General features: G+C 38.2%; 1 protein-coding gene across 1 annotated transcript; it reads left to right on the top strand.

Annotated features, from left to right (window-relative positions):
- The first annotated feature begins 1,207 nt into the window (after positions 1-1,207).
- Positions 1,208-2,251, top strand: LOC146994482 (histone-lysine N-methyltransferase SETMAR-like). Its single transcript, XM_085826387.1, has one exon. The coding sequence runs from the start codon at positions 1,208-1,210 to the stop codon at positions 2,249-2,251; it is 1,044 nt and encodes a 347-aa protein (XP_085682513.1).
- Positions 2,252-9,823: the final 7,572 nt, after the last annotated feature.

The raw sequence follows: 9,823 nt of genomic DNA, 5'->3' as shown, positions 1-9,823 counted from the left end.
GGAGTGTGGAAAAATCCCCCAAATGATTTATGTATCGCCGTTAGAGGGCGCTTCGCTTCTGAAAAAGAATGTTAGTTTTTTTAGTTTGCGACGTAGTCAGTGAGCAGTGAACCTTCGGTGCAATCCAGGTTGCTTTGTAAATAAAATGATTATTTTTGTAGATTGTTGAAGTATTTCAATTCATTTAGAATTAGAACCACCTTTCGCATTACAGGTCCCTCTGGATACTGGTCACGTCCCTTTTCTGTGAAGTCACTTCCACCGGACGAGTACCGTGGCTTACTACTGGTAGTAAAATTTACAAGAAAAAAAAGATTAATATTTATTTGCTTACTTTATTGAAAACTTCTTTCAATGTAATTTGTTTAAGTTGCTTCCACAAAAAATTCTAAAAGTTCCTTTTTTCGGGTGCAGAATCGCCCACTTATTTATTTGGCGCTTTTTACAAGAGTAAGAGGAATTGGATTTTTGTCAATTTCCTTTGACTTTTTAAATGAAAATTGGTCGATGTGTGCATGGATAAAGGGAGTGCGCAATGCCATTTTTGTGCAATTCTGGGATATTTTTTTAAAGTGAAAATAGGTCGATGTGTACATGGATACAGAGTTTGTGCTATTCTTAAAAACGCGCCAAGCAGTGGGTCATTCTGCACTTTCTCCCTTTTTTCTTATGTCATATACAGTCGACTTTCTAATACCATACTCCTCGCATAATTTTGAGACGGATATGCCTTTATTCATTTTTTGCAGCAATTCCACTTTTTGTTTACTGGACATTGAAACATGGTTTCACTTTGTAGATCCTTAGACAGCCCCAGAATTGGAAACTCTTTTCGACATAATCGAAAGTTCAAGCTTAATTTTTATAAAATTGCCGTAATAATAACAGTCTGCAAAAAACAATCAGCTCCATCAAATTAGAAGATTAGGGAGCAGCGCAGTCTGCTACATTAACAGAAATACCTTAGAATCAGCAAAGATAATTTTAGTTTAGCTTAATAGCGTCCGTTATACAAGGTCCGGCTATTAATTTCCAGGACTGACGTAACTGTAGGAGAACGAAAAGTCGGAAGATGGCATTAATGATTGCATATTGAAGAGCGTTTTCTTGCGCATGTGCAGTGCAACTGGCGCCATTCTGAAGTAAGTGGTTCTCGTGGAAAGGCGCATTAAAACGTAGCTCTTAAATTCCTATTGTCGAAGTGAAAATGGAGCAAAGAATTAACATTAAATTTTGCTTCCAATTGGGCAAGACAGCTGCGGAAACCTACGAAATGTTAAAACAAGTTTACGGCGAGGAAGCATTATCCCGCTCAAGAACTTTAGAATGGTTTAAACACTTTCGGGACGGCCGCGAAAGCGTCGAAGATGATCCACACACAGGTCGGCCGCAGTCCGTACGCACGCCGGAAGCAACTGAAAAAGGTCGCGATATGGTGAAATGTGATCGTCGATTGACTATTCGAATACTCGCCAATGAACTGAACATGGACAAAGACACGGTTCGGGGAATTTTGACGCAAGACCTAGGCAAACTCAAGATTTGTTCCAGATTCGTTCCTCACCATTTAAGGGACGAACAAAAGCAACTGAGACTGGACGCATGTGGCGAACTTATCGACAACGCTGATGCTGACCTTGCGTTCCTGGATAGAATAGTCACGGTAGACAAGTCTTGGTGTTATCAATATGACCCTGAAACCAAGCGTCAAAGCTCCGAAAGGCGGTCTCCAAGCTTACCAAGACAGAAAAAATTTCGATTTGAAAAGTCCAAAATCAAGGTCATGTTAATCGCTTTCTTCGATTGCGATGGACTCATTCATCATGAATTTCTTTCTCCTAACATGACTGTCAATGGACAGTTCTACGCAGAATTTCTTGACCGACTTCGAAAACGAATTCGTAGAGCAAGGCCTCATTTTCAACAAAATGGGAGTTGGCTGCTGCTACATGACAATTCCCGCCCGCACATTTCGTTGCCTGTGAGGCGATTCTTAGCCCAGCATGGTGTCGTTGAAATGCAGCATCCACCATACTCTCCAGACCTAGCACCCGCAGACATTTTCCTGTTTCCTAAGCTGAAAAATTCGCTGAAGGGAACAAGATTTCAGAATGTCGAAGCCATCAAGGAAACTGTAACGTCACTATTACAGAGCATTCCAAATGAGGACTTTAAAACGTCTTTCCGAAATTTGTACAGCCGAGCACAGACGTGCATTACGGCTGATGGGGATTACTTTGAATCATATTAAATGGCTATGTATTTAACCTTTTTTTCTTCTGATTTATTCCATGAGTCTTGGAAATTAATAGCCGGACTTTGTACATTATTGGCTGTGTATCACAAGATTGGCGACGAAATTCAAAATGTTTCGCTAAATTTTGTCTTGCTCCTACTGCGTACTGAATTAAGCCTGAATTATATTAGTTATTTACTATACCTACGTTTATTTCTTGCACATACTTAAAACTAATCTGAGTCCTGAATAAATAAACTCCCACATATACTTAAGGCTTTATCTAGGGCCGGCGCTAGATACCGCCTGGTGCAGTGTCTCTACGGGTCCTAAATTCTGCTACAAAGAGTCTAAATTCTAAATTTTCACCGCGCTTAAACTTTGGATCTCAGGTGCTTTCCCTAAACCATAAAAAACTTCTCATCCCTTAATTTTGCCGCTCGGTGCTTCCAGAAATTCTGCCGTCCGGTTCCGACATACTCTGCCGCCGTTTCTGGGTTTATGGTGAGTAACATATCAGCTATTCTTAATTAAAATAGCACTAAATGTAATATTTTGGCCTGAATTATATTAACAAAATCTATTTTTAGCATATGAAAAGAAATTTTTGCTGAATTTTTCGTCGTCATCATTTCGTAGAGCAGTGTTTCTCAACTGGATTTACTCCAAGGACCGGTAAGTTTAATGATTCGACCCATTGGCACAATTGTTTAACATAAATAAATCATCATCGATCATATTATTTTGTAAACTAGTAAATTATTGTTATTGTAATATCGGTGGTCGGCCGATGACACTTTGGATTTTGGACAGATAGCTGGATATTTCGCGGACCAGCGGTTGAGAAACACTGTTTTAGAGCATTTAAAAATCGATAATCATCGCCAAGCGTAATGTTAGCATAAAAGATTGCTATACTCTTGTTATTCAATTACTAATATAAAAAAAAAGTTTAGACATCACAGCATGAGTTATTACTGAAGCTGTCATGTATTGATAAACATGCGGTGCTGAAAGCAAAATATAATGAATAATGACTCGCCAAGTCGGCGTCAGAGATATAAAATAGGTGAATGCTTGGTTTGATATGTATGCCAAGCAGATACTCAACTATGGATCCAAATGATTAATCTCACAAATTTTTGCTTATATGATTGTTTTTCCATAACGAGGTATTTTATTTAGAGTCTAAGCGAAATTAAGAATCGGAATTTTTAATTGAAAATCTCCACACGTTTTATTATGGAAGGAAAAATAAAATGAGCTTGCGTAAAGCATTTAACCGTTTGACTGCTACGCGGCGCAAAAAGTTCATTTGTCTCGAAAACCGCGACGCAGTTAGTTATTTTAGAATGCACTCGTGGATTCGAGTTTTGACTGTCGTACGTGTAAGACGTACATTTGCTCGCTCCTGATTTTGTGCTATTGGAACTCTTCTTTTACTAACCTGATCAGAGTGCAGGCCGCTGTAACAGTAGGCCGGCATTGCATTAGACTCTGATTGCTTTCCCCGTTGCTATATTCTCTGCCATCCGCTCCACCATGGATCGAATGGTTGATTTTATTGCCGCTGAGATTACCAACTTAGAATGCGTCGAAGAAGCTGATGGATCTCTCTCATCTAAAGATGCGCGAGACCTTAAATTCCTTCGTCGTCTCAAACTTTTCATCGACAGAGAATTGTACGCTGATCGTTCTTCTACTTCTCTTCCCAAACCAAACATCTCTGCTCCTAAGGTTAATGACAACGATTCTTCAATAACTGGAATCAACAAAACTAATGCCAGACGAGCCAGCAGCCCTGCGCGCTCAGATGAAGAGCAGTCGAAAAAATATAAAGCATTGGATGAAGACAGCTCCGATACGGACTCAGGTCCTAAAGGAGATATTACTAGAAGACCAAGAAAACCCTTTCGAAAGCCTACCCTGACGGATTCCTCTGATTCGACAGCTGAGCCGACCACGGAAACAACTTCTGATAATATGGATACAGCCCCAGAAGTACAGATCGCAGATCCGGCTACCGAAACACCAAAAAATAACGTCATGGACACTTCTCCCAGTCCGCAACCAATGCTGACGCTACCATCGACCAATCACGAGCTCAAGAAAACCACCGCCTATCATGGTTAAAGATGAAAGATTCAAATTTTCAGAAGTCAAAGCACTCCTCATCGGCTATAATCTGCAGGCTGAAAAGGATTACTTTGGTCGATTAATTCAGAGTGGATTTAAAATCCAATCCAAATCCCCTGCGCTTTATAAACAAATCATACAGGTCTTCAAAGACAAAGGTATTCGATATCACTGCTTCGAATTGCCTGAAAACAAATATGTTAAGGCTGTTATTAGAGATCTCCCCAATGACACGGACGAAAGCGAAATTGCTGAGTGTTGAACTCAAAAAGGTTATAGCATCATCAGAGTGAATCAACTCAAACGAAGACGAGACAGAAAAGTCATAAATATGCCTCTCTTCTTGATCACCCTGGATCGTAGGGAAAAAAGTAAAAATATCTTCGACGAAGAATTCATCCTAGGAATGAGGATTAAAGTAGAAAGATACCGAGGTAGAGCTGGACCCCTGCAGTGTTTCCGGTGCCAGGGAGTTCACCATGCTCAGACACCATGAACCATGAACCTCGGTGCGTTAAGTGTGGGGATGCTCATCAATCGTTTTTATGTAAAAAAGACAAGAATACTCCCCCTACGTGTGCGAATTGTAAGATGACTGGACACACTGCGAACTTTCGTGGTTGTGAAAAGTTTCCAAAGCCTAAAGCTCACGTTCAGCCATCATTTTATGCAGATCGAATAATCAGTAACAAATCCTACTCGCAAGCCTTAGCCAGTGGACTTGCCTCTGAAGCGGTAAGCGAAGCTAAAACCATTCTGCATGAACTTAAAAGCTTTGTCGCAATTATTCAAAATTCTGGACTTACCCTGCTCTTCAAGCAACTAACCCAAGAAAAAAACGCTCTACCTCAAGAAAATGTGATCTCAGATAATGGGCCAACACACTAATAACGCAAATTTAATCCGCTTCATGGTGTGGAATTCAAAAAGTCTCCGCAATAAAATCTCAGAACTGCAAGAATTTATGTACGAGCACGATATTGACTTCGCGCTCATTACTGAGACACATGCTCAAAGATGTTAGAGTCTGAATATCTCCAACTACAGAATCTATCGCTGTAATAGAACTAGCCATCGAGGCGGATGTGTCGCCATCTATGTGAAGAGAAATTTACCATCTTGCCTAGTTAAAGATTGTAAAGACTTTGGTTGCGAGCTGATTATAGTGTGCATTACCCTTCCGGTGTACAAAAATATTTATTTCAGTGCTTTTTATAATCCACCGCATAATGTGTTAACTTATAACCTACTAGACTCAATCCTTCCTCGTGATACTCCTACGATCCTGGCAGGAGACCTAAATGCTAAGAGCATCGCATGGAATTGCCGTAAAGGAAATACAAACGGTAAAACTCTACAAAATTACATCTTAAGCCATCCTGTTGTTATTTACACACCGAACGAATACACTTATCGCCCGGACAGAATAGAATATTCCGACATTCTGGATGTGATTCTGGATTGTCTTGTCCACCACAGCTATCCCTATCAAGCTTGAAGTATTGCACGAACTATCCTCGGATCACTTCTTGCTACTTTAGGAGTGAACAAAAATATTGCTACTTTAGCAGTGAATTGCTATCATTGCTACTTTAGGAGTGAACAAAAATAATACTGCTTCCACTGGGAAAATTACTGACTGGCAGCGCTATGAACTCTTCATGAAAGACAGTGTTCTTGATGTCAGAAATTTGAACTGTGTTGATAACATCGACTCTGCAGTATCCTCATTTACCTCAAAAATTCAAAGGGCTATTGAAAATGCTAGTGATACAGTTGTAAATACAAATACGCTCTTCCGACTGCCGCCTAAAATACGTCAAATGATGAGGCATAGAAATCGCCTCAGAAAAATTTACAACATTACCTGGGATCCTGTCGCCAAAAGGGCGATAAATTGCCTAAACCGGGACATCAAAACTGCTGTGAAGCAACAAAAGGACGAACTTTGGGGTGAAAAAATGTGCAACTTAGATTTCCGTGACGAATCTCTTTGGACTTTAATAAAAAACCTCAAAGCAAATTTTGTTACCAATCGTCCCATCTTCCACAACGGAGTTGTTGCCCTTTCAAATGAAGATAAAGCAAATGTTTTCGCCTCGCATTTGGAACTACAATTTACGCCAAATGATTGGCTTGTGGACAGAAACTTTGAACTTTTCACCCTTACTCATGTGAAAGATTGGCTAAATGCCCCCCCCAGCACGAAATATTCCCAAATTTGCTACCCCTGTAGAAGTGTCTCAAATTATTAAAAATCTCAAATCACGCAAAGCTTCCGGAAATGATGGCATTTCTAATGCTGCAGTTAAAATGTTACCTCCCTGTGCAGTAGCGAATTTCACTAGCATTTTAAATGCGTCTTTATTTAACTGCTACTTTCCACAGCAGTGGAAAAGTGCAAAAATTATTTTAATTCCTAAACCCGGAAAGGACCACACGAAACCAGATGGCTATCGACCTATTAGTCTCCTGCCTGTGCTCGGAAAAATTTATGAGAGCATTATTCTCTCACGTATGCAATCCTATCTAAACATGCTGCCTCCGGAACAATTTGGTTTCCGCCAGCACCTTTCTACTACGAAGCAATTGTTACGCATTACTGACTTTTGTGGCCCTGCTTTGCATAACAAACAAAGTGTTGCTCTCCTCATGTTGGACGTGGCGAAAGCCTTCGACCGCATCTGGCATGAGGGGTTCATATCCAAATTAATTACTGCTAACGTGGACCGAGAAATGATCTTGAAAATTCACTCCTTCATTACAAACCGGACTTTTTGTGTTTGTGTGAACGGTGCTATCTCCTCGTCTAGAAATATCCATAGCGGTATTCCACAAGGGTCAGTTCTAGGACCTTATATGTATCTATTTTATGCTGCTGACTTTCCTCAAGCATCTCAAAATAACGCTATTTTGGCCTGTTATGCAGACGACACTGCCCTGGCAGTAAAGTCTGTTAACCCACCGGGCGGCTCGCATTCAAATCTATTTACGTCTCGAAAACTGCAGTAAAAATTAACCATGTTTACAATTTTTTTTCATTTAGTGTGAACCAAAATTGTCCTGAAAACGGCCTTTGTTAGATTTTCTTTCCCCCTCCTTGTAGGGCGATCAACAAGTCGTTTCACTTAAGTGTTGGTTTCCTACTGTCCTTTGATTACCGCCTAGAGGCGAGTAAGCAGATGGGCTGCTTTTGCCCTTACGGAGGAAGGAACACGTTTTTTGTCCATGCTTTGGTTAGACGAAAAAAGATATTTTTTTCTGGAAATCCAAAACAGAAAAGGAAGTTTTGTATTGCCTTGTTACTAATTTTGTGCATATTTCTAATCTTAATTGCTTATCAGAGCCGTGCCAAGATAATTTTTCACCCGAGGCAGAAAGGTCAATGCGCGTCCATATAAATATAAAAATAACTACACTTGTATTAAGCAAAAGTAATTGTATTAAATCAAAATGTCGTAACTCTTATAGCATAATTATACCATAATTCTTAAAGTATTTTTTAATCGTAGTTTTATAAATTCAGAGAAATAATGTAGCCAATTATTTATAATTTTCAAATGAAAACGTTAAAAAATTCGTTTTTGATAAATAAGAAATAACACTGAAATGCATATTGCATTAATTTCCAGGTTTTCTTGCAATTTTTTTGGTTTGTTTTATTGATTTAAGTTTGACGAAGCCTATTTCCTCTAATAATTAAGGTAATTTTCGAATTCGTATAGCCAATTTGGCGCCTCTTCTAGTGATTCACATGAGCCCGGCTTTGTTGCTTTTTAAGTATAAATGTTATTGATTTTTATTGCGTTTCGGTATTTTAATGTACGTTTATAGAATGTTAATTTGTTTTTATATGCATATTTCAGTAATATAATCTTACGACTAGTGAGACAGTGTAGTTTAACTAATTTTCTGCTTTTGATTCATGTTATCGAGCTTTAACGCTAAGAAAAAATTTATAAGAGGCTTAAAATACCCAATTTCTATTGAAAGCTACATGTAATTGATAATTAAATTACTATTAAAATAACAAACACATGCTCAGTGTCAGTCATTTCGACATAATGTTTGTAATTCATTTTATCACAAATTTATTTCGTTTATCTTGTTTCATATTTATAAAAGATGAGTTTACCTTTATCGCATTTATTGGTTGATAGAAGTTATGAAATATTGAATATTTTGAAACAAATTTCAGTTATAATAACCTTATTAAAAATTTTCTACATATAGACAAGAAGTCACAGATACCTCTCAGTTTCCGAACTAAATTACATGGTACTGAAATTCGGTGCATTTTCATATGATTATTTTTGACAGAAAGAGTTACCTTACGTTAACCACAAAAGAACATTGTTTTAATTCTTAATTAAATATAGCACTTATATTAAATTGCTAAAATTCATTGTTAGGAAAATCTCGCTCAAAAAAATTAGACACTTTTAGCTTTCAAAGTGGAATTTTTGTGGTTTTCTCTGTGCATAATGTGGCCGCGAGTAAGTTTTTCTTAGAATGTCCTCCACGGAGGCATTCCTCCCTTTAGGCAGATAGCTCTCGCGTGCTTTGAAGGAAAAATAAAGCAAACCCCCCCCCAAAAAAAAAACACCTTCAAAGCACGCGAGAGCTATCTGCCTAAAGGGAGGAATGCCTCCGTGGAGGACATTCTAAGAAAAACTTACTCACGCCCACATTATGCACAGAGAAAACCACAAACCAAAATAAAAGCTTCAAAATTGGTGTTTAACATTTTTTTGGGTTCAAATACGCAAATTACTTCTTGATCTCAATTCACATTATCAAATGTTATTATTTAAATAAATAAAAGCAAGCTGAGGATTTCCATTTAAATTGTTTGTTTTAAAATAAAAAATAAGAACAGTAAGTTTTGAATAAATCTTGTCAACATCAAGCAGGGACAGGAACATGCCAATGTAAAATTTAATATTAGGCCAAAAAGAAATGCTTTGACGTAGATTTTGGATAAAACTTAATCAAATTCGCAGGTAGTCAGAGACAGGCCTTTCTTCAGTAGAGAGAAAAAAATGTTTCTGAAGTATTTGTGTATTTATTACATAAATGTTTTAATGCTTCCATAGCACTGCTAATCGATAAAATTTATTTGATGAAAAGTAGGAAGTTTGCTTTTAAAATTCCGATTTTTCAACTTTTTCAGTGACATATGTGGCATCGAAAAACACGTCTGGCCAGGAGGCAGATTAATGGCTGAAAAATTCTTAGAATTTAAAGAGGCATCGAACAAGAAAATTTAGGGATGGCGAAATTCTAAGAATTTGGCACTTGACAACGGCAAAAGTTTTAGAATGTAGAGAGCTACAGAATTTAGGCAAGGCAAAATATTTTAAATTTATAGAACATCGGTCAGTAGAATTAAGATCCCACAGCGATTGCACTGAGAAACAAATCGACCTGCTCCTCGATTATGCGGATGGA

Source organism: Stegodyphus dumicola, chromosome 11 (assembly GCF_044657685.1).
Source record: "Stegodyphus dumicola isolate Sdum_Otavi_A_Nest chromosome 11, ASM4465768v1".
Classification (NCBI taxonomy): domain Eukaryota; kingdom Metazoa; phylum Arthropoda; class Arachnida; order Araneae; family Eresidae; genus Stegodyphus; species Stegodyphus dumicola.
This window is presented reverse-complemented; position numbering and strand designations above follow the sequence as displayed.

Bases quoted from the DNA above. Each gene is read 5' to 3' on its own strand.
- LOC146994482 (XM_085826387.1), top strand. From the start codon at position 1,208: ATGGAGCAAAGAATTAACATTAAATTTTGCTTCCAATTGGGCAAGACA.